This window comes from Syngnathus typhle, linkage group LG14 (genome assembly GCF_033458585.1).
Source record: "Syngnathus typhle isolate RoL2023-S1 ecotype Sweden linkage group LG14, RoL_Styp_1.0, whole genome shotgun sequence".
Taxonomy (NCBI): Eukaryota; Metazoa; Chordata; class Actinopteri; order Syngnathiformes; family Syngnathidae; genus Syngnathus; species Syngnathus typhle.
This window is the reverse complement of record NC_083751.1, coordinates 542,269-565,249: the sequence shown is the minus strand read 5'-3', so window position 1 is coordinate 565,249 and position 22,981 is coordinate 542,269. Positions and strand designations below refer to the sequence as shown.

At 44.0% G+C, this 22,981-nt stretch overlaps 2 protein-coding genes across 10 annotated transcripts in view; one reads left to right on the top strand and one right to left on the bottom strand.

The window, feature by feature from the left end:
* Positions 1-7,227, top strand: part of kank4 (KN motif and ankyrin repeat domains 4) — a 31,522-nt gene extending 24,295 nt beyond the window's left edge. For all 3 annotated transcript variants that reach the window (XM_061297537.1, XM_061297535.1, XM_061297536.1), the window contains exons 4-10: positions 60-153; positions 1,094-1,321; positions 1,453-1,537; positions 3,435-3,654; positions 3,722-3,864; positions 3,925-4,125; positions 4,740-7,227. In XM_061297537.1, coding sequence (XP_061153521.1) covers positions 60-153; positions 1,094-1,321; positions 1,453-1,537; positions 3,435-3,654; positions 3,722-3,864; positions 3,925-4,125; positions 4,740-4,841 — 1,073 coding nt within the window. In that variant the 3' untranslated portion in view covers positions 4,842-7,227. The remainder of the gene's footprint in view (positions 1-59; positions 154-1,093; positions 1,322-1,452; positions 1,538-3,434; positions 3,655-3,721; positions 3,865-3,924; positions 4,126-4,739) is intronic.
* A 408-nt stretch (positions 7,228-7,635) lies between these two features.
* lrp8 (low density lipoprotein receptor-related protein 8, apolipoprotein e receptor) overlaps positions 7,636-22,981 on the bottom strand; it is a 50,944-nt gene continuing 35,598 nt past the window's right edge. Inside the window, exons 10-19 of one of the 7 annotated variants that reach the window (XM_061297522.1) lie at positions 22,626-22,797; positions 21,136-21,360; positions 20,727-20,845; positions 20,022-20,161; positions 17,465-17,606; positions 15,902-16,054; positions 15,473-15,823; positions 13,817-13,888; positions 11,598-11,788; positions 7,636-8,989 (exon numbers count right to left, since the gene is read on the bottom strand). In XM_061297522.1, coding sequence (XP_061153506.1) covers positions 8,852-8,989; positions 11,598-11,788; positions 13,817-13,888; positions 15,473-15,823; positions 15,902-16,054; positions 17,465-17,606; positions 20,022-20,161; positions 20,727-20,845; positions 21,136-21,360; positions 22,626-22,797 — 1,703 coding nt within the window. In that variant the 3' untranslated portion in view covers positions 7,636-8,851. Of the gene's footprint in view, positions 10,336-10,372; positions 11,789-13,816; positions 13,889-15,472; positions 15,824-15,901; positions 16,055-17,464; positions 17,607-20,021; positions 20,162-20,726; positions 20,846-21,135; positions 21,361-22,625; positions 22,798-22,981 lie in introns of those variants that run through there. The other 6 variants (XM_061297525.1, XM_061297528.1, XM_061297529.1 and 3 more) reach the window with 6 other exon arrangements.

The following is a 22,981-nucleotide window of genomic DNA, read 5'->3' as shown; positions in this document are numbered from 1 at the left end:
AATGTACTTTGAACCCTGTAATTACTTTCTCCTCTCTTATGTTGTACCCTTCTCCCCAGGTCTGAAATCTATTATGAAGAAAAACGGGGACGCTGACAAGAAAGGGAATAAGGGAACCAAGAAAAACCTGAAGTTTGTCGGAGTGAATGGAGGGTAAAATCACTTTAATCATTGTCCAATATGTCTGTGGCTGATGGCCTCATTTAGGTTGCACTCGTGCGTGTATGTACGTATGTCTTTGTCTTTGTCTGATTGATGGCATCATAGCCTTTCTCCATCCAGATGTGTGCATAATTGCACAGAATATCCAAATGAATAGATTCAATTCATTGAACAAGAATGAATGAGTTGCGCTCTCCCACGCCCACCTCTCTCTCTCTCTCTCTCTCTCTCTCTCTCTCTCTCTCTGTTGGTGGATAGACATTTGTGAGCAGGTAAACATACCCTAAATAGAGCTTTATTTACCTGCCTGGCTCGCTGCAAAGGACGCTTTGGTTGTGTGAGCCAACGTTGTATTAAACAAGCATCTCACTCACTTCCTTTCACAGGAATGACCTTTGCTGTGTATCTAACCTGGGCCTGCAGCGGCAACGTTAATTGCTTTCCTATTAGCATTGGCGGCTTTGCTTTTGCTGTGATGTCTATTTGTTCAAAGGCTGTGCACATGCTTAAATTTACTAGCTTCGACACATCCCGCAAAGCCCATGGTGGACAAAATGCTATCTGTTAAGATTTGGTGGTGGAGGCTGGCAAGAAAAAGCCTCGTTATCCAAGTCAAAACATTCTATTTCAAGAGGAAAGAAAATGGAGGCTGTCGAGCTCAAAGCACTCAGTGGGAAGACTCGGCCCAAATAACGATGAGCAGTCAAAGACCGAGCTGACACGAAAGAACTAACGGAAGCGAGAGCTGATGGCAAGAGACGTGACATAGATGACAAGAGAGAAGGCGCTCGAGAGTGACACCAAGGAAAAAGCTCATTCAAATCATTCGAAACTTGACAAGAACCAGTCGTACATGATTCAAGGTGGATTTGAAAGGCTTCCAAGCAGGTTTTGGAAAACAATCACGATTGTGCCCTTTCCTGCCTGCCAGGTACGAGAGCACGTCCAGCGACGAGTCCAGTGGAGAGGAGAAGGCCAAAATGGATGTGGAGGGGGGGAGCTTAGAGGCAGAGGAGGAGAAAGAAAAGGAGGCCACTTCAGCAGAAAAGCCTGAGGAGGGAGCAGATGCGCAGAGCAAAGATGCAGAAGAAGGTGCAGTGGCAAAAGACCTCCTGGATCCCCACACCAGCCAGGAGCTCCTGGGGGAAGAGGCTGAGGGGTGCGATACATTTCATATCTATCATTCACAAGTCATCTTTTGTTTCTATTTCACACTTCTTTGAATCATGATATTCAAGTTTAGCGCTTGATTGTCTGTCATGAAAACCTTCTCCTGGTCTTTGATTTCAGAGAAAAAGTGGACAAGAGCTTTATAGATGCTTGCCTTTATGTAAAGGATCGCATGGAGGAGGTCACATCTCCAGATAAAGAAATGGTGAGGATTTGAAAATCATCAATTGAACCGGTCTTCAACAGGTTTTCCTGTCGCAAAGAAATGTTGCCATGTTGATTTCGTGTCTCCCTAGGCCTAGCTTGAAAGCCTCCTTTGAAAGCCTAACCCTAGTTTGAAGGCCTAAGCCAGTGCTTCTCAATTATTTTCTGTTACGCCCCCCCCTAGCAAGAAGAAAACTATTCGCGCCCCCCCTCCCCACCGTGACTATCCTAACTTGTCTTGTAAGTCGTAAAATGTTGCACTGTCGCAAACGTGACAGAAGTAACAATGAGAGCGCCACTGCCCCCTGCTGTAGTAAACGCGCAATTACACTTTATTCTAGTACTGCCAAAAAAAAAGCCTGTTCCCCAGGGTCACACGCGCCCCCCCAGGAATAGCGCCCCACTATTTGAGAAGCACTGGCCTAGGTGACTGATTCACAATTTGGTTTTGTCTGATATCAGATAGTAAATAAAGAAAGCCAACTGGCTGATTGATTTGTTTTAATTGAGAGGGAAAAAAAACAGCAAAAGCATTTCACTAGCTGACCAGGAGATGGCGACAGCGTGGCATCTGAAGACCATGGATTGTTTGTTCTGCTATAGCCTAGGTGACTGATTCACAATTTGGTTTTGTCTGATAATAGATATTAAATAAAGAAAGCCAACTGGCTGATTGATTTGTTTTAATTGAGAGGGGAAAAAAACAGCAAAAGCATTTCACTAGCTGACCAGGAGATGGCGACAGCGTGGCATCTGAAGACCATGGATTGTTTGTTCTGCTATAGCCTAGGTGACTGATTCACAATTTGGTTTTGTCTGATAATAGATATTAAATAAAGAAAACCAACTGGCTAATTGATTTGTTTTAATTGAGAGAAAAAAAAACATCAGCAAAAGCATTTCACTAACTGACCAGGAGATGGCGACAGCGCGGCATCTGAAGACCATGGATCGTTCTGCTATGCCGGTTTAAAAAAAAACAAAAAAAAACGTAATTAGCTAGGGGTCAAAGGTCAAAGTTTACGGTTCAAAGTTCACCCAGGGGTCAAAGGTCGGTTCAAAGTTCACGGGGTCATGTGCACATTTTCGATTTTTAACTAGAGTTGAAAGTTCAGGGTTCAAAGGTCACCCAGGGGTCACCACGGGGTCACCACGGGGTCACCGCGGGGTCACCGCGGGTTCAAAGTTCAGGGTTCACTTTTTTTTTTTTTTTTTTTTTTTTTTTTTTTTTTTTTAAGGTTAACCTTTATTTAACCCAGTGCTTCTCAATTATTTTCTGTTACGCCCCCCCTAGCAAGAAGAAAACTATTCGCGCCCCCCCTCCCCACCGTGACTATCCTAACTTGTCTTGTAAGTCGTAAAATGTTGCACTGTCGCAAACGTGACAGAAGTAACAATGAGAGCGCCACTGCCCCCTGCTGTAGTAAACGCGCAATTACACTTTATTCTAGTACTGCCAAAAAAAAAGCCTGTTCCCCAGGGTCACACGCGCCCCCCCAGGAATAGCACCGCGCCCCCGGGGCGCGCCCCACTATTTGAGAAGCACTGGCCTAAGCCTAGCTTTTAACCCTACTACTACTTTGAAAGCCCAACCCTAGTTTGAAAGCAAGCCTACTTTGAAACATTGTAATAAAGCTTGCTTTCTTCCTCTCCCAAACAGCCATTTGGAATGGAAATGCATGCCACGTCCTTGGAGTTTGTTTTTTTTTCTTTCTTTCTGCTGACCTTGTCATGTCTTGTCCCTAATTACATTTTTGTAAATGTAATTCAATGGTATATATTTAAAGACAAAGCCTCTGGCTCTTTGAAAGGCATCATGTGGAGTAAGTCATATACGATTGACTCCTCAGGTGAAAATGATAACGCTGTCATCTCCTTTCCTATTTGTCTCCTCTCAGCGTCAGGTTTTAGTGGTCCTCTACCAGGAATGGTTCAAAGTTTCCAGTCAGAAAAGCTCGCAGGCCGATACGGTGCGATTGTACCTGCGCCAAGTGGGCTTGACCACACCGACGCTCCTGCCGTACGTTGTGAACCTGACGGACGGCAACGGTAATATGGCTCTCCACTACAGTGTGTCGCATTCAAACTTCCCCGTGGTCAAACTGCTGCTCGATACCGGTGGGTGAGCCACAGATGGACGCTCCCAGTTGAAGCAGCAGTTGATTTTCAAAGCCTTTCTCTTCAGGACTCTGTGAAACCGATAACGTGAACAAGGCGGGCTACACTCCAGTGATGCTGGCCGCGCTGACGGCTGCGGAGAGTCCCGACGATTTAGAAGCGGCGCAACAGCTCCTTGGACTGGGTGATGTTAACGCACGCTCCAGACAGGTGAGCAATTTCCTTCTCCATGACTTGTTCTTCTTCTTCAGCTTTCATTTGAATGTCTAGATGGGTCAGACAGCCCTGATGCTGGCCGTGAGCCACGGCCGCCTTGCCATGGCGAAGCTCCTGCTGAGTTGTGGCGCCGACGTAAATGCTCAGGATTGCGAGGGCTCCACAGCCTTGATGTGCGCCAGTGAGCACGGCCACACTCACATTGCCCGCCTGCTGCTGGAGACGGGTCACTGTGACACCAGCCTCACGGATAAGGTACCACGGCAGTGACTTTATCACCAGCGCAAATAGAACATCAAGTGTCAGATGGTATGAAAGGCAGTCCATCTTATTTTCGCCCGGCGTCAAGGCGCTGTGCAAAACGAAGCAGAGCTATAATCCTTAGCGATTTACACACTAATGATACAACTGTCCTGTGCAGAATAGGCCACAATTTACATTGTAGACTCGTTTGAAGCGAAGAAATTGCAAAGATTAAAAAGCTCTAATTAGATATAATGAAATGCAAGTATTAAAAAGCGGTGTCAAATAAAATAAAAAATCCAATGTACAGGTCAACAACATAAGATATACAACTTATTGTGGTGTTCATTTCCGTGTGCATGATTAAGTGCATTCCATTCTGAAGTCAATTCAGCAAATGTTTAAATGTTGTTACATTTACATGCATTCAAATGTTTTGTTCATGAATTTGTTGCAAAGTGTCCTAATGCAAGTCAAACCTGTACAGCAAGTAGCCTGACGACTCCCAAGTCATCTCTTGCACAAATGAGAATGCTCAAACAGCCCAATAGTGCCACCATGAGGAGTAGACTGTTTACTACATGAACTTGGAAAATAACGCCTACATTTTGTGCTTGCACCGCCAGAATGGACAGACCGCAAAAGAGGTGGCAGAGGGAGCTTCCCACACAGATGTTGTTGACCTAATCAAGGCCCATGGCCAGCCTGAAGACAAAGCTGGGGAATGATGCCAGCACTCTGTCCCTCTCTCTCTCTGCAAATGTGCTCTCTGTGGCTGCACACAAGCAAACTTTGGAGACACTCAAGCATGCCCAAACTTTGTTCCTCCACATTGCAGCCAACACTTTGCCTGGGGTTTCCATAGATACATATGCTGCATCAACCACCCAGTGGACACCACGAGAATCGCCTTGATTGATTCAACAGGTCACGTGACAGTGAGAGGAATTTCCAATCGGATGAGAAAGATAACTGCTGCCTCTTTATAATACGCTTCAGAATTCAAGCATAATACTAAGCACAGAATCTACCTTTTGAGTCAATCTATACAGTATGTAAGATATTCACCATGCTATTCAGCATTTCCTTTTTCTCCCCATGAACATATTTTTGAAAGGTAGACATCACAATATTTCATCAGATTACAAATATATTCCAACACAGAGTCTGTATTTTCTACTATGTTCCTATTTTTATTTTTGTAGATATTGTTTTGTAAATACTCAATGCCCAGGCCTTTAGCTGAATGATTCAAACAAATTTAAAATAACAAGAATAATATAGTTGTTTCCCATCACCCAGCTGATATTTTACATGTATTCAGTGTCTTATTTTATAATAATAATAACAATGAAATGTGATTTGCGTGTGTATGTGTGTGTGCGTGAATTTCACAAGAAACACTGATGTTTCAATCTCGACGATAATGTCGGTAAAAAAAAAAAAAAATTCAAACAGTATAACATTTACTTTATAACGATTATTGCTGCTGTCGGGCTGAAAACCTGCACCTCTAAAAGAGTCACTGTTCAGGAGAATGGCATATTTGTTCAACCAAAATGTTGCATTACAGCCATTGCAAAAATAACAGCCACATGTGTGGAATGGCCAACAGTATAGATTTTTAAACAATATATCAAATTGACCAAATTGTGACTTTGACCTCTTTTTCTTCAAAGAAGATTGTATTGTGCAGAAAGGCCAATGGTTTGTTTTGTTGGCTGTCAACAGCTGTTTATGACACTCCTCAGCGTCAATATTATGTAGTCATTCTTTTTCTTAGGCTATCCAATATAGTGAATGTATGACTGGCTTATGCATTCCAAAATATGAATAATAACATCAATCAGCAAATGTAGCAATGATAACTAGCTCCCAGTATCCATGGCAGAGATGAACTTGAATAAAACTTGAGACTGTATATAGAGTATATGAAAATGAGCACATTGTTGAACTCGTAAGGAATGTTAAAGAATCTATAAAATTACGAATGAAAGTGAAGTTGAGTCATGTCATATGTGACTGTAATGTAGAGGTGAGGCTTCTCTGTTATGCTCTTTCAACAAGCCAGTGTTCCTTCAATTTCTCCAAGCAGGAGTCTGATGAGACATTTCCCCCTTATCATATAACACAGGTTTGACCTTGGTAACAAAAAAAAAAAAATCAACCAAACTGTTTTCTTACTAATGAATCGGTTTTTAACACAAACATTTCACCACACGTCAACAAGAAAATAGCTCTCTCATGGTGAGTGCAAACGTTCAGTGCTTTGTACAAGCTAATATGTATTCATAACTGTGCTTATATAAAAACACATTTGTAGGCTTAGAAAGAGTTATTGGAGGACATCAAATATGCTAATACTATCCAAGATATACTTTGAATAGCTCAAGTCGGCAACGCAAATGATTTTCACGGGTGGCAATCGCACAATCATTGGAACATGATGTGACACGTACCTATTGTCTCATTTGTGATTTTGTGTATCAGTGCGCAAATGCTATGAATTTGGTGCCTCTCATCTTTCAAAATATGCTTCCATTTGTGTTGTGAAAAGATGTTGTATCTGATCTTCTGTGCCATTCATGGTCTCTATGAAAATGTCCAACACGTCTAATCCGGTGTGACATGCTACGAAGGTTTTGCTGCCAAAGACTTCGAATTCACAGGAGTTAAATATGTATGTATTTGATTTGTTCTTGTAATGCCAGCCAAACACATGTATGTATATAAAGTCTTGTGAAAACTATATAACCTCTAGCGTCAAACAATATGCTCAACGAATAATATGAAATATTTATTTGAAATGATATAGATTTTTACCATATAGTAAAGTATGTACGTATGCATGGACAATTTATTCCAGTGATTGACCTTTGACATTGAGCAGTGGCTAATGATCTTTGGAGTGAGTGGTGGCTGGTGAAGTATTGGTGACTCTTTCATGTGCCCTTCCATGTTACCAATGACACGTTACATCTATTAAAAGTATATTGAAGAGAGTATGCTGAAAAGCATTGAACATAAGAAGCTATATCTTTATGTATTATCTCAATGAGCTGATATGTTGGAAAGCAGAAAAGTATTTCACAATAAATATACAAAACTTTAAAATATTGCCCTTTTTTTGTCCCATTTCATTTATAACAGAGTACCATATTATCCATGATCATCATGGTTTTTGGCCTTTTCTTCTTTGGACAGTACTACTACTAAGAAGAATCGTTAGTGTAGCACATGACTGGAGAAGTTGCCACAGGGTGGTGCAAACTCTTCAATAGCTGCTTTATATAGAGTTTGTCGGGGTATTTGCGCCACCTTGTGGCAACAGAGTTCTTGTGGATTTGAATAATACCAAACATTTTAAGATTCAATCACATCTACAGGCTCAGCAAGCACTTAAATCAGAGAGGCGCTAGCACATAAATAAATAAATAAATAAATAAATATACATATATATATATATATATATATATATATATGATGAGGGGTTAAAATGGTTCGAAAAGAAAAGGCAGTAGGTAGAGAACAATTTTTACCAATTTAATATATCAATATATACTGTCGAGATATTTATGAACAGATTGATTTCATAGAAACAGGAGTGAGACCATTTTGGCATACAGAACAGACAGTCAATGTAAGCAGAAGAAATTGCTAAGGTTTAATCTTCAACAGATATGGCCGCACCAATTAATCTCATCTGTCCTTCTCCAGACACGGAACACAGAAAGACAGAGGGTCAAAGGATACAGGAGCACAAAACAAGGCACCAATAAATTAAAAATGACAACCCCCTTTCAAATGTACACCCACACAACAACAAAATCTATTCAACCGAATTAAATACAGTATGAACATAAACTCTGCAGTCCTGTTAAAAAGCAAAACGAATGGAACAGACAACAGAAAAAAAAAAGTCAAATAAAACACTTTGGCAGATTATTCATTTTAGTTACAATCAAGTAGTAAAGAAATCCAGTGTTCTTGTGTACAAATAAATTCATATACTATTCTACACTCGTCCACCCCACAGAGGTTTATGTACAGCTTTCCTTCTTTCTTTTTCGAGATACGTACATTTAAAACACTATCAAAAAGTTGTATGAAAACTATTTACAAGTCACAATTCAAAACCATTGGACTGTATGTCTGGACTAGCTCTCTTCCCCCCTCCCCTCCCCTCCCCTATCTTCTTTACACAGTGCAGAAGGCTTCTTGAAAAGTTTTTGTGCAACAAACAGCATAGAAAATGTCCACTGAATGTCTGTGGAATGAATGGAGGACCCCCTCCCCTGACCTACCTCCCTCCCTCCCTCCCTCCCTCCCTTTTTCTGTAGACAATGTCAGAAAAAGATTTTCCAAAACAGCTGGAAGAGCCAGATGAATCAATACGGATATTAGCAATTCCCCCAATTATGTCAAACCCAATGATGGCGGTCTTATTTTCCATAGCAGTACAATTGTTCTTCCAGTATTGCTCAACAGAAATGTCATTCCTTGAACTGCTAATGGTTTTAGTTCCAAAATGGCCAATTCCATCATTTGCAGGCTGAAATGATTCATTTGGAGTTGAAACACAATACGAGATACATAATCGTTGCTTAGGTAGAGTTACAAAAGCTGTGTCGAGATCATTCGGCGGTTTAAAATGCAGTAGAAGGAGGGGCGGCTTCTCTTGGAGTGTCTTCTTGACAGGTCTTTTTGGGAGGACTTTTGCCTTTTGTCTTTTCCCTTCTTATTGTGCGTCTACCTTGATGGCAGTGATAGCCCTTGCAAAGCAAAGATGTTGATGCGAGCATGAAGATGGGATGGATGGCAAGAGAGATTGGAGGAGACTATCAAGGTGGAACAGGAGCGGCACAAGCACGAAAAACTACATGTGGGGGGAAAAAAAAAACATAGCCGGTGTTAGCGTTATGGATGGAGCGCATGCAGTGAAGATGTGGAGACAAACAAAGCCGTTAGAAAGCATTCTTGCACCCTGGGTATGGAGAGATTTGGAAGACCCTGTTTAAAGCAATGACTTTTTGTGACAGGACAAGCAACTGATGGCTTTAAGAGAGACAGGCAGCAACATTTCATCAACAGCAGCTTTCAGAGCCATTGAATGGCAACGATTCATAGGATCAGATCATACAACAATGTGGGAGTAGAATCCAGTCCTATCAGTCAGAGAGAGACAAATAACACGAGAGTGCCTTCAACAAACCCAAATTCATCTTGCGCCTTGAATAGCCATCAATGAAGCATGTGGATTGGAAATTAGCAAATGCTCGATTCTGGGCTTCATAAAAGAACCAATCTTAAGCCAGCATTCATTTAAATGGATGTCCTCATTCATTCCCATTTGAAATTGGGTGGGGTCAGAATTTGTCATCGTTTCTCCAAAAGGCGCTGTTATTGACCCCTACGCTGGAAAGGACCAAAAGAAGCAGCAGAGGCAAGCAAACAAAGTCTACAACATCCTGACGGAGAAGAAACAGTTGATTGTAAGCAGTGTGCATACCACGTCAGAGGCCAACACAGAGGAGAACCCTGGATAATGCTCTTTTCTGCCTCGCTGCTTTTTGCCTTGAGGCTCAACCTTCTGGTGACTTAAATCCTCATGTTCACATTTAAAAAAAGAAAAAACGAATTTCTTCCTCCTCTAAATGATCCCCAACCTCACCATGACTACTCATAGATGTACTATATTTGCTCTATCAATAGCGCCCGTGACTGGAAAAGATTCTCATAGCCTTCCAATCAAAATGCACATCAGCCATGCAAGTCTGTGCTAAATAGCGTACATCATTTGAATTGACTGCAAGATTTGCTCTGGCACCGACGACAGCTCAATGAGGTTAGTTGGACTCGAATCAACAAGCAGCATGGAAATGTTCATGAGGGTAGCACCTAGATGTGGTGAGAGAGAGAGAGAGAGAGAGAGAAGGAATGGGCGGAGCAGAAGCGCTCTACAATTAAATAGCCGAGCTACTGGCGGGAGTATCGCAACTGCAACTACAGTTAGAGCACCATATGAGAAAGTGGCAATTTACTGCTCCTTAAAGGAGAGCAAAGGGAGGGAGGAGTGTCTCCTCTGCGCCGAGCCGGGCCTCATTGTGGAGGGAGGAAGGGAGCGAGGGAGGGAGGGAGCGAGGGAGGGAGGGAGGGACTGAAGGAAGAGGCAGCATCCCTCCTTCAGGGATAGCCATCGTCCTCCAGACTCAGTGCCACTCGCTGCAAACAGCACATGAAAAATGTTACCAATGTAGAAAAGAAAAAAAAAAAAACACAAAACAAAACCCGGCTTCAGCTATCTGTTGATAATTTCCACTTCCCCTTCCTACGCTTGACCTGAATGCCTTCCCTGTTTTGAGGAATGCAGGCCGCCCGCCTGCCTGCCTGCCTGCCTTTGGCTGCAAATGTTTGGCCCGCAAAAAGGCAGCCTGATCTTTCTCTGGCTCTCTCTCTCTCGCACAAGAGAATAGGACAATATCTAGCGAGAAAACAAAAAGTTGAACCTCTGTACCACTTCCTCGCCCAAGACTATTTTTAGCACATTAGTGAAGAAAAGATATTCATAGCGCTTGTCGATTCCAAATTGTTTGCCTCTTTCCTTGCTGGAGTGACACAAAGGAATCCGTGTTGCCATGGCAACCGATCAAAGCGCTCGGGTCCCATCGCATCGCATCGCATCCCATCCCATCCCCCACCTAAGCGATGATCCTTTTTGGCTGCCCTTCACTGCATGCTCTGCTACTCTGACAACAACGTATGACACGGAAAGAATGTTCTTCCAGCCACCTTTTTGCACCTCACGGCTGCTCTTGAATTGAGGCCTGGAGCCACAACACTGCACCGATGCTATCCTATTGCTGGCAGAAAATACCACGCTCTTCTTCCTGATTTGTGCTGCCAATTCCATTTAAGCACTAACACATAAAGTTGACATGAAACTACTGAGGGTGCGAAATCCGAGGCCGTCCGTCCTGTCAGCTTTCGTCAAAATAGTCTTCGCCAATGAATTACAAGTTGGCAGCGCTGGTTGCGCTTTGCTGGCATAAAATGACATGAAGCCTTTTTACATGAAGTGAAAAAGGTGATATGTCAGTGCATGTTTGTTTTTTGACATCGTAATAAGATGATGTCTTTCTGAAGAAACACAAATAGTAAAATCATCACAAAGTCCAATGACTGGGATGCAGTGCGATGGGAAAGGATTGCTATAATATGTCCCACGGTGTAGGTAGGGCTTGAGGGCTTCAAGTGTTTGCCCTTTTTCGGTGACTACTGCAAAAACACGATGCGTGCGTTGATTTGTGTGCCTGCCACCTAGTAGGCTTGCGTGACTGACTCCTACGCACGGCTCCTTTGAACCATTGCTCCTTTCATTTGGCGCCGGAGAGCATGGGCGCCCCCGAGTACCAGTGAGAGTTGCTGTCGCTGACGCCGCTCCCGAGAGGAAGCGCTACGAACGGCTGACCGTGGCCGCCACTCACTGCTGGGTAGACGTGTCCCACCGACTCGCTGTGACGGCCGATGTGGATTTCGTCGTCGTCGTCCTCCGTGGTCTTGCGGTACACGGGATTATCGAAGTTCATGCTCTTGGTGTTCTTGCGCCGCCAGTTGCGCCACACCAGGTAGGCGCCGGTGCAAAGGAGCCCGATGACCACTGTGGCAAGGATAGGGACTGCATGTGTTTAACACACACACACACACACACACACACACACACAACAACACACGGCGGGAGCGTTAACACAGCCCAGGGGACACAAAGCCAGCGAGCGAGCGGCACTCCAAGCACTTCCGCATCAACACACGCGCTTCTTGTACTGAGGGCTCATTCTTTTCATTAAGCTGAGGAAGACATCACATTGAAATATTCTTACGACACTCAATAAGTGTGAGCACACATTGATATTTCCAATCATATACCCAAGAAAGAGATTGTCGAGAAGGATGGCTGCGTGGCCTAAAGGGGAACTCAAGGCCACACCGCCTATAAACAAATGATTAGCCTTACAAAAAAGGTACATATATGGGGAAAAGAAAACAAGGAGCCCTCATGTGACATAGCAGTCATACCCTTGGGCAACATTTTCAATCGGAAACACAGAATGCACATGCGCCATTTGCAACAATGCATGAATGTGGACGTGCGTACACTCAAAGAAATAGTCATGTGTCCAATGGGCAGGTTCAAAAGGTCAACATACGTACACACAAGCCTGTTCAATGATGGAAATAGCGTAGGCCTTGTGGTGGGTGGACATGGCCCTCCACATCCCAATTTGTTCCTCTACAAAACGTCGGCTTTTGTCTGATGCAGAATATTTGCGTCTAATTACAGCGCAGAATTGGCCTAAGTACTGATTAGAATAGTCGAGCTGATTCCCCTGGAGAAGGAGTGCGGCCGGCCGGCCGGGCGGGCGCTGTTCATTAGCGACGAGAAGCCCGGATTCCGGCCGCCCCGTGTAGCCCTGTGACCATAATGAATGTTTCAAATCTGCCAAAAAGGCAGAATGAGCAGATTTACTGCCTCAATGAATAGCAGAGGCGAGAAGGAGCAATGGATAAGCTGGGGTTAACAATTTGGAGGTTTGAGCTCATATCTCAATTGTAGACAGGGCAACATAGCAAATAGCCTGCTGTCAAGTCAATTGTTCACCTAAGATAAGAAAGTACGGCAAATATTTGTTTTAGAATTGCACATTTTTGGCATTGCAACGAGATGTTGTTTTCCCAATCAATTCTAATTCAGCCTTTTTGTTGTTGTTTTTTACTTCCATATCCGCTTGTGCCACCTTTGGGTTCCAATCCATGTGTCATGGCAGTTGAATAGATATATAGCAGTGGGAGCAAGCTGTATGGTCAAAGTGGGAACTTAATGCAGCTGCTCCAATGTGATGGCAAAACATAAAGACAATTCCCCACTTGCGGGAGGGAATCCTCTTAATGTGCACATTACAAAGGCCGGCGCTGACTAATGAGCTTACGCGCTCATAATGGCTTCCTCGAGCAATGGATGGGGCCAGGGGGCTCGACGAGCAAAGAATTGGAGAAAATGAACAATCCATTGGCTATCAGCCATCTTTCAACCAACCAATTAAAGGGCATATTCAGTCCATTCCTAACGCACTTTCCAGGTGCAGAGATTTCCTGTCTTGACTTCAAACCCATAGTGAAGAGGTGTGACCCATTCAAGTCGAAGGAGGCCTGCAAGTTGTGGATTGTGGAATTTTCCCGAGACATACAAATGCCATAGAGATCCACGTGGAATATATTTCACAGTGGACATGTGAAAGTGACTTGCATATGGATCCAAATGTTCGCTTCTGATTCTCCCCGGTCATGTGCGCGGCTCCATTAACGAGCTATTTGGATAAAAGTAGCTTCATATGAGGACTGTCCTCATGGATGAATGTACATATATTTCCATGGGTTGAAAATGCAGAAAGCTTCATTTTATAAAGAGCCCTAACTGTCACAATGGGGCAATCTGCGCATTTTCCGTACTTAAGCACCTGGAAGAATGTCAGTTAAATCAGGCGCGTGGTGGAAAAAGACTCAATAAGTCCAACTCACGTATGCCAACACACAGCACACACGCATGCACATGGTACACACAAATCACAGAGGTAAAAAGCCAGGAGGGAAAAGCAGGCAAGCAAGCAAAAAGCCAAAACAACACAGCTAGACAGTCAAAGGAACTCACCGATAGGAATGACTATCCCCAAGACAGCTACTGTGATGTTGTTGCCTATGAGGTAGTGATCACCCCCCGCAGCTGAGATGACACACACAGACAGAGAGGAGAGAGAGAGAGAGAAATGCAACAGTCCAATGTTATTTCCATTATCAAATACCTTGCTCAAAGGGAAAGAAAAGTCTGCAGCAGCAAGGAAGCATCATGTTTAAAACATACCAAACGGTTAAAGGGTATCCATGTTTTTTCATCCTTCTTTAGCCTAAATTTCAATGATGGATATTTTGCAAATATGTCATCTATGGCCAGCTGCAGTTTGAAAATGCATTTGAATGAATCTCCATTTGCGATGCAGATAAAAGTGTATCCTAATGAGAATGTGCTAATGTAGAAAGGGAGCAAATGCATTTTTTTGGGCGTGCATTTGAACTGTACGTACGTAACATCTGCTCTCTTTTACCTCCCTACAGAAGAAAAGGCCATGTAACAGCTGACATGGAATTAAAAAATGATCATACTGGGCCTGTGGGTATGGAGACATGTTTTGTTCCTGCCCTACGTTTGACTGTCTGCTGGAGCTCATCTGGAGCATGCGGTGACGACAGGAGAAATGACTTTTTTGCTTTGTGTGTGTTCTCTGTCGTTCCCCCGTCACCGTCAAACAACTTTGCACGTTTGCCGTATTTGTTGTTAGTCATCACTTTCCAACATTATGAGGCTCATAAACAGTACCGAACTGCAATGCTTTCTTTTATGCACTCGTCATTTTTGTTTCTGCCTGTGGCGTCCATGCATTTTTATTGCCTTCCTTCCCAGTGTTCCAACGTTCTATTTCAAGCCTTCTATTTTGCCCCCCAATTTATATCCTCAGCCTAAAAGTGAGAAGACCCAGGGAAATTTAAACCAAATAAAAAAGAATCCCTTACCCACAAGTATGGAGTGACTGGCAATTTGAAATTTGGACATAGATTCTTTTGGTCCAATGCCAGTGAAAAGTCAATCTTGCCATGAACACAAAGGTGTAACTTTCAATTTAGAATGCCATGAACAGAAAGGTGTAACTGCCAATTTAGAAAAAAGCAGTGAGCACAAAGTGCCAGGAAATGTGTGGGTTTTTTTTTTTTGGTATGATATTTCCTTAGCAGTGCTTGATCATTTTTGTTTTGTATTGTCATCTAGGCTTTTTCTTCTTCCAAGCATAATTAAAGCTTAGTGTCGTGTCAAGCATTGTTCTAGCACTTGTACAGTGCTGTCATTGTACCAGAGTGCCACCAGAGTCGTGGTAAAAATTGTGATGTGTATTTGAAGCAGTTTTAGAGGGCTGGAAGGAAGGATGGGGACAGGGAGACAGACAAAAGAGACGAGGTGAATGGAGGAGGGAGCAGTCGGGAGCCTTGTTTGGTAGTTGTGACAGTGCTTCTCATAAGGGACACCCTGCAAGCACACTGAGTGCTCGAAAGAAAGTGTGCAGATTTCTCCAGACAGATAGACAGAACCAAAGAGAAAGAATTTCTCGACAGAAAATGGAAGGCTTCTTTTTTGGGAGGCAGTCAAGCTGCCAGCTGTCATGAGGGCAGGGAAGAGTCACAGCCAAAGTGGCTGCAGAGCATCTCACACTAACACAACACACGCTCACCTAACATGCTTTGCATCGATCCTGCTTACCTCTGTGGGACAGGTTGCCGTTGCTCCCTTTATGAATGCTGCTGGGAGCCACGGGGCCCGGTAGGGCTGTGGGAGTGGAGGTCCATGGCTGGCTGCTGCTGATGCTGCTTCTGCTGCTGCTCGGCGCACCGGTGGGAGCAGGTGTTAAGGGCTGCTCGGTGGAGGTTCCCCTGGAATTTAGGGGGAGTTTGCTCGTTGCCAGAGTCCCAGTTGTGGTCACGAGTTCGGTAGACGCAGCAGTGGGAGCGGATGTGGCCGCGACTGTCGTCGTGACAACAGTTGTGCTTTTGGGTGTTGTGGTAGTTGTAGTGGCGGTAGTGGGAACTGCTGTTGTGGTTGTTCTTGCGCGCACTGTCGAAAAATCAACCAAATTTAGTTAACTGGAGTGTCCATGTTATACCCCAAAACGTCACTTCTGGACTTCCTTACCTGTGACACAGCGCCTCATATCTGGTCCCAGTTCCATTCCATCAGGACAGGCACAGGTATATTTGGGGGAGTGCTCTGTCATCTGGGGGGCCTTTAAACAAAGGTACTCACAGCCACCGTTGGGAAGACTGCCTATGTTGCAGGTGTCTGGAGCTGCACACAATACCTTTGTGTCAGGTCAAATGAAATAGCAATCACAATGTCATTCCAGTTCAATATTTGGATATAGGTTGTATTTGAAAAGGTGCGAATCCCAGTCTTTCATGAACGGAGACGAGTCTATAAAAAGCCAGCGGAGCAGAGCCGCAATGTCAAAGTATGAGGGAAGAAGGAAACGCTATTAAAAATGAAAGAGCCTACTAGGCCCATTCTTCAGGTGTGGCGTGTACAAGCAACTTTCAGTGGAATCTGCAACAACTTAGCGAGAGCATGGAGAGCATGCATGCATGCACCATAAAGACGTTTGCATGTCGGAGACTCCTTTAGTTGCCAGGTTCTGTGGTGTACCACTTCTCCATTTGAAAAGGCATGATGATTTCCTTTTATACATGCACGCTCACTAAACACTAGTTGGCCACAATCTTGAAAATGTCCCTTGGTCTCAATTAGGCTGACAGCTCAACGAGCCCGTTTGCTTGGAGTTGAGAGCGGGCTCTTCAAACTTTTTACACTCAAATACTGAAATATTCAACAATCCCTAACCCAAGACTCAAATATGAAATGTTATGGAAGAGACAGCGGAAATAGGTCAGGTTGTGGTCGTTGCCGCCTCTTACGTGTTGTTTGAGCGAGTGCTAAAGTACATGGAGGAGAAGTCAGATGGAGAAGGAAGCAACAGCAGTCACGCAACAACAGGCAGGGAGCTAGCTTTGCACACACCTTATCGGAAGATAGCAACGGGACATTTATTTAGGAGGCAAAGTCGGGATGGGCAATGTGAAGGAAAATGGACGTTGGTCAATGATTTCATTTCTTAAACTGATTTCAAATGGTATTGCCACATACAGATGGATGAAAAGCAATTGATTACTGATGAAATCTGAAGGCAAGTGACATGGGATAAAAGGAAGGGTGGGACTGCTTTGACTTTTTAATTCTGCATCATCACAGCAAATCAGTGGCTCATTTTCAACAGAATTGTGATTTCTTGGGCTTTCGCTGGCATTTGGAAGAAAACGTGTTTAATTGCCGTGATCTGTCTCTGAGCTGAAATGTGCCACTTGTCATGAGACAATGCAATTAATTCCCTACTGACAAGGGTGCTCTGGGCGGGCTTAGATTAAGGGCAGGAAACGAGGCATGAAAATATTGGATGAACTCAAATTGTCGTGGTACTGCACAAACACAAGTGAATGTTTGTCACTCAAACAAGGCATCTTGGAAGACGGGAGGGAGAGCACCAATGTGCAGCACCAATGTGCAGCAGCAGCAGCAGCAGCAGCAGCTTATTTGCTGACACGGACCAAAGTGAAGTCAATTTCGGAATTATTAGAGCATCTTCTTGTTATTTCCATACTATCTGCCTGCTGTGCAAAGAAAGGCTTGTATTTTTGCGTGGCCTACCTTTTGGCTGCCTTTGCTCATGGAACACCACGAGATCCAGCGGATTGTTCAGATGCTCTGCTACTTTTGCCACATCGTTCCCCGTCAGGCGGTTGGCGCTATATATTGCTTCATCCTCCAAGTCGGTCCAATATATGCGGTCCTAGACAGAAGAATGACCAAAGTCAATACAACAATGATCAATCTCCCCAATAGCATGAGAAGGATTCTTCCTCAGAAAAGCAGCTCCCATATAAAATCATATTACTATGAGGCTCTCTCTCCCTTGATGGTACAAGCTTAACATGATTTTTTATGTGACAAATCAAACATAACAGGCAGATACTGTTAAAGGCGGAGAGATAATCAAATAACTAACTGACTGTTGAGTAGCGTCAATCAAATCTAAAGGTTAGGGTCCCGTCTTAGCAGCCTTCTATTTGCTTTGTGCCATGATATGATATTTGGGTCATGGTTTGAATACCAGAGTACGTGTTCTGTTCCTGCGTCTCTTTGTTGTGGACATTGGTGAACTTGCAGTAACCTTTAGGAGCTGCATCCCCTTTTCAGATCACCTTGACTTCCATGACAGTAGTGCTGACACAAAGGAAGAAATAGCAGCCATGCTGCTATGAAGACTGCGATTGATTCATTCAATGGTTTTGTCTCGGCGGACAACTATCTGTGCCCGACAGCTGAACGTTTTCCTTTTTTTCATTTGCCAGTAATGCCGTCGCTAGATAGCTACACAAGTCAATCATCTGAGCAGATCAAATGAAACACTTCGCGTGTTGAATGGCAGGGCAGGGCAGGGCGGGTCAAGCCTTTTACACGTGAACAAGCACAGACTCGACTAGCATCTTATCACTTCAGCTTTGTTTGTACTTGCTGCGGGGAAAAGATTTCATCTGAATACCTTGATGATTCTTCCCCAAAGCAACCTTCTGAACAAAGCTGGCCATCTGTCTGCAAGCTTACAGCCCGCTCTTATTTCGACATGAGATTTCCGATATATATATAGAGAGAGAGCACCTGTTGATTATCACCTACTCGCCTGAACTACACAGTTCTGCATTTTTCTTTGTTTTGTACTTTGCAATATGAGTCTTGCCTTGAAAGATGCTTACAGATGAAATGTTTTATTGATATCCCTCTGAGCTGGACTGGACGCAATTGTGCTGACGCCCGCTGAATGTCAACAAAGCCAATGCAATGAACCTGTATGGGAAGCAGAGGAAAGCCGCGACCCAAGCAAAGCAAAACTTATTTACATATGGAATATTCAATCTAAAAATCTGTTTGAAAGGTGCGGAATGGGACTTTGAAAATCATTCATTTGTGGCCTTCAGCGCCTTCATTTTTCCCTCTCGTCAGTGTTTCTTCCTATTTACGTATTTCTTCCTCCCAGGTTGTCCTTTCAGTTTTTTGCCTATAGCGCTTTTGAGTCAACCCCCCCACTAGACTGCAAGTAGTAATTCAGTGACATTGAAGATGACACAGGAAATAGGACGTTCCGCCTTGCTAGCGTCTCGATTTCCTCGGGGCTTGGTGTGCTGGTGCCGGGAGGTGGACACAGCCTGCAAAGGTTAATCACATTGTGCCCGCCCGCCGCACGTGTTTGGAAAGGAATGAGGCATGTTCAACAACAAGCACCTTATCCTTTGGAAATATAAGAGAGGGAATAAACATACAGTAGTGATTTGAAGTTTGAAGATGCTTGTCTCACGAGGAATTAACACATTTGGTGATGTTATTCCATCTTCCACAGCAACTCAGAATATGATAAGATGGAGCGAAAATGGATCTTTGCAGGGAATAAATGGTATCACCCTTTGTTATTCCAGCTTCCACAGCAACTCAGAATATGATAAGATGGAGCGAAAATGGATCTTTGCAGGGAATAAATGGAACACCGCATGCAACATTTTCTTTTTTCCTTCTTCACTTTCGGAGCTTTGCTTTATTGGAAGGGGAACTGCTTACTGTGGGATCTTTAATTTGGTTTATATGTTAAGCAGAACGGATGAGAGAGCAAAAAAAAAAAAAAAGCACAGAGGGTGATCAATCTTCAGACATGAACTCACACACCCGTGTACACACTGGCACCGACAAACACACACGCTCAGCAGGACATGATGAATGCCACCTCATTTCTTCTCATCTTCACAGCAAAAGGAGGAATGGAGAAAGTACTTCTCCGTGATCACATTACACCCCCTCCATTTTCACCCCACCGGATCTCGTCCACACTTTCCAAGTCTAATACTAGATGGGCTCTTTCCGACCGCCCCACTCATTCCTGCCTAATACATTTTTCCAAATGAGTTTCATTGATTCTTCTGCTCGAGCCCTAAAGAGTTGTTTTTTTTTGGATCGGAATTTATCATGGGCTATCAAACATCTTCATCAGCCTCGCACTAATTTACCGCTCCATCTTCTTGAGCAGATTGAATCACCCCACTTATTTGTCTTTCCCGTTTCATTTACAGGTTAGCCTGATGTCAACACATGCCGTATACTTGCCAGGAAAACAGAATTTCTTTTCCCAAACTCATAGCCGTATTTTAATATTGTGTACCTGGAAAAGGGTGAGAGCAAAGGGATGTCCCAGGTGGTGATGGGAGGACAGCAAGACTCTTCGGTTGTCCCCGTTCAAATCCACACTGGACAGCAGGTGCAACTTGGAATCCACCCAGTAGAGGCGCCTATTGGACAAGTCTGGAGGAAAGAAGGAGCCGTTATCCAAGGGGAAAAGGACAAAGGAGAACGGTGAGAAAGGGAGAGAGGAGAGGTTTATGAATGCTGAGCCCAAGTATGTAGCTCCGCCATCGATCTTGTGTGACATAAAAACACCCATGCGATTGTAACAATGCCGAGAGCCGCTCTGGTCAAGTGTTCCGGGCATGGAAGCGGCCCCGTTGTGAAAAATAATTATTAATCACATGTAGTGAATAATACTTTCCAATTCCACAGTGTGTGGTAACTCTGTGGCTGCACAGGTAAGAGCAGCAGGAAAGAAATTGGCCGCCGCTGCGGAGGGAGTTGAAAGCGATAATGGGAGGTATCGACAGAACACGGCGCGTGGCTTATTAATTCAAGCGACCATATTTGTCAGCTTGATAGATGAGAGCCAGACACAAAGTGAAGCACAGCAATAATAGTGGCTCAAGGGTTGCAGCGCCGCTAGTCCAAATCCCATGAAAGCCTTCACGGCACTTGAACTTTTTTTCTATAATAACGTCACGTTCTAAGATGATTGATTATCCCCGATCCCAATATTTACCTAAAGTTATTCCGTTGGGCCATTCAATATGCTCAGACACCAGAACTTGGCGATCCACTCCATTCATCCCAGCTTTCTCGATCTTGGCCTGTTCGCCCCAGTCTGACCAATACATAAACCTGGGAAAAGAAGCAAAGTACATTTCTGATAGGAAGGAGCCGATCAAATCAACTTGTTCCTATCTGTGTGTCGTCTTGGGGCAAAACAACAATTGAGCAGCACTGGCAAACTACTGTGTATCATAAAAATCTTAACGTTTATATTGAAGAACTATAAAATGAACTCATTTGAAGATCCATGTATTTCATGGCAGTGCCATGGAATTGATGGAGTCAACGTCGATGTGAATACATTGTCATTTGTTGGGTGTTGCCCAAAGTACTAGTTATTGTCTTTGTCACCTCCTTACCCTTGGTGCGGGTCAACGGCGATGGCCCGTGGCTCACTCAGCTCAGTGACTATGAGCATTTTTCTCTTGCTGCCATCCCCCGTGGCCACAGAGATGCTCTTGTTGCCCGAGTCGGTCCAGTAGATGTTCTTGTGAACCCAGTCGACGGCGAGGCCTTCGGGGGAATGGAGCGCCTCGATGAGTGCGAGCTGCTGCGAAGAATCGTTGGCTTTGTTGATGTAAGCGCTGCTTGATGGAAGAGAAGAGAAGAGAGGAGCAAGTGCTCAAGTCATGTTGCGACAACCATCTTGGAAGAAACAAAAGAGACATATATCCCTCAAAGGTATTTGCCGGATCGGATCTGGTCCGCTGGTCCTGAAACACGGCTCAATGTGGGCAAACGCGTACGTTTGCAGAGGATGTCAAGGGCAAGCCAAGCTAACGTCTCTATCAAAAGTCGCCCAGAGAGAGAAGGGATGTGTCGACCTCAATCCGCACCGTACAAATCAAGCAGACTCCTCCTCTGTTCTTTTCAATTGATTTGGAACTGGCTTCTACGTGGCCTTTGCCTAATACTCCTCTGCCTTCTATCTTTCCTGTCAGACAAGGTGAATGAATTATTTTCTGGGCTGTGGGCTGGCAATCAAACAAGACAATACAAGACCTCCTTGCTTAAAGGCTGCCAAACGCAACACTGACACGTGCATGCAAACAGAGGTACGGACATTGAATACAAGTTGTTTGATTGTTGTTGCTTTATTCTTTGCTTGGTACAGTATCCTTCCGGAATCAAAGCTTTTTTTATTGGATAGGATTTGGATTCTCTAGTAATACAAGATAATGCTTACGCTTTCCATGCTTTTGCCCTTATTTTCAATGCCACAAACATTTGACTAGTCTGCATTTCAAATGTGTGCCAGAAAGTGGGACCACGTATGCCTGTGTGTGTGTGTGTGCAGAAAGTAAACGTAATGCAAAGGGCCTTTTCGCATGACAAATCAACCATATGGTCTTTCTCTAATCTTACCGCCTCAGTAATCATGCTCATTATTCATAGGCAAGCACACACAATCACGCGTGCACACAAATAACAGTACAGTATAGGTAGTTCATTTGAAGGTGTGTGTGTGAGTGGGTGTGTGTGTGTGTCTGTGTAAGTGTGAAGGACAAACAGCTCTCTCCACCTTTAACTGTCATTCGTTCGGTGACAAAATCCCCCAGGTGTGACTGACAAACACACACACACCGTGGCAGGGAGGCAGTACTTTTGGGAGTAGAACTAAATGAACAGGATCCATTTATATTGGTAGAGCCGTCGCACAGATAGAACCCAAACGACTTGTCGTCCGGTATGCCGGGCCATATTCAATCGACGCAATATTTCTCCTTCAAAGTAGGGCTGTGCCGATACATCTATTTCATCGATGCTGTCTACACCTATGAGAGCTGTACTTATTTACTTCCTTTTTTTACTAACGAGTAAAAACTGGATTAGGAGTGAGTGTGTCTACCTGTATATTTTGTGATGATATAAATCACTCCAGAACATCTTATTGGCGGCAACGTCAACATCCAGCGCCACAGCGTTCTTCAGTGTCGGAACTACTTGCGTGTATTCGCTTTTCAGTAGATCAATACGACGGATCTCGTGGCGGTTAGTGAACATCAGGTAGGGACTCTTTCCTGCGGACGTACAAAGAGCAAGAATGGACAGCGCTGTCATTCAATACATTCGCAATTCGTCAGAGAATGACCTCCAATGGTTGGATTCACTGAGATTAGTCATCTAATGTGCCGATGGTGGGTCATACATTTGGGAAACTCTTTTCAATACACACACGGGACTGAATCATTTTTGTGCAAGAAA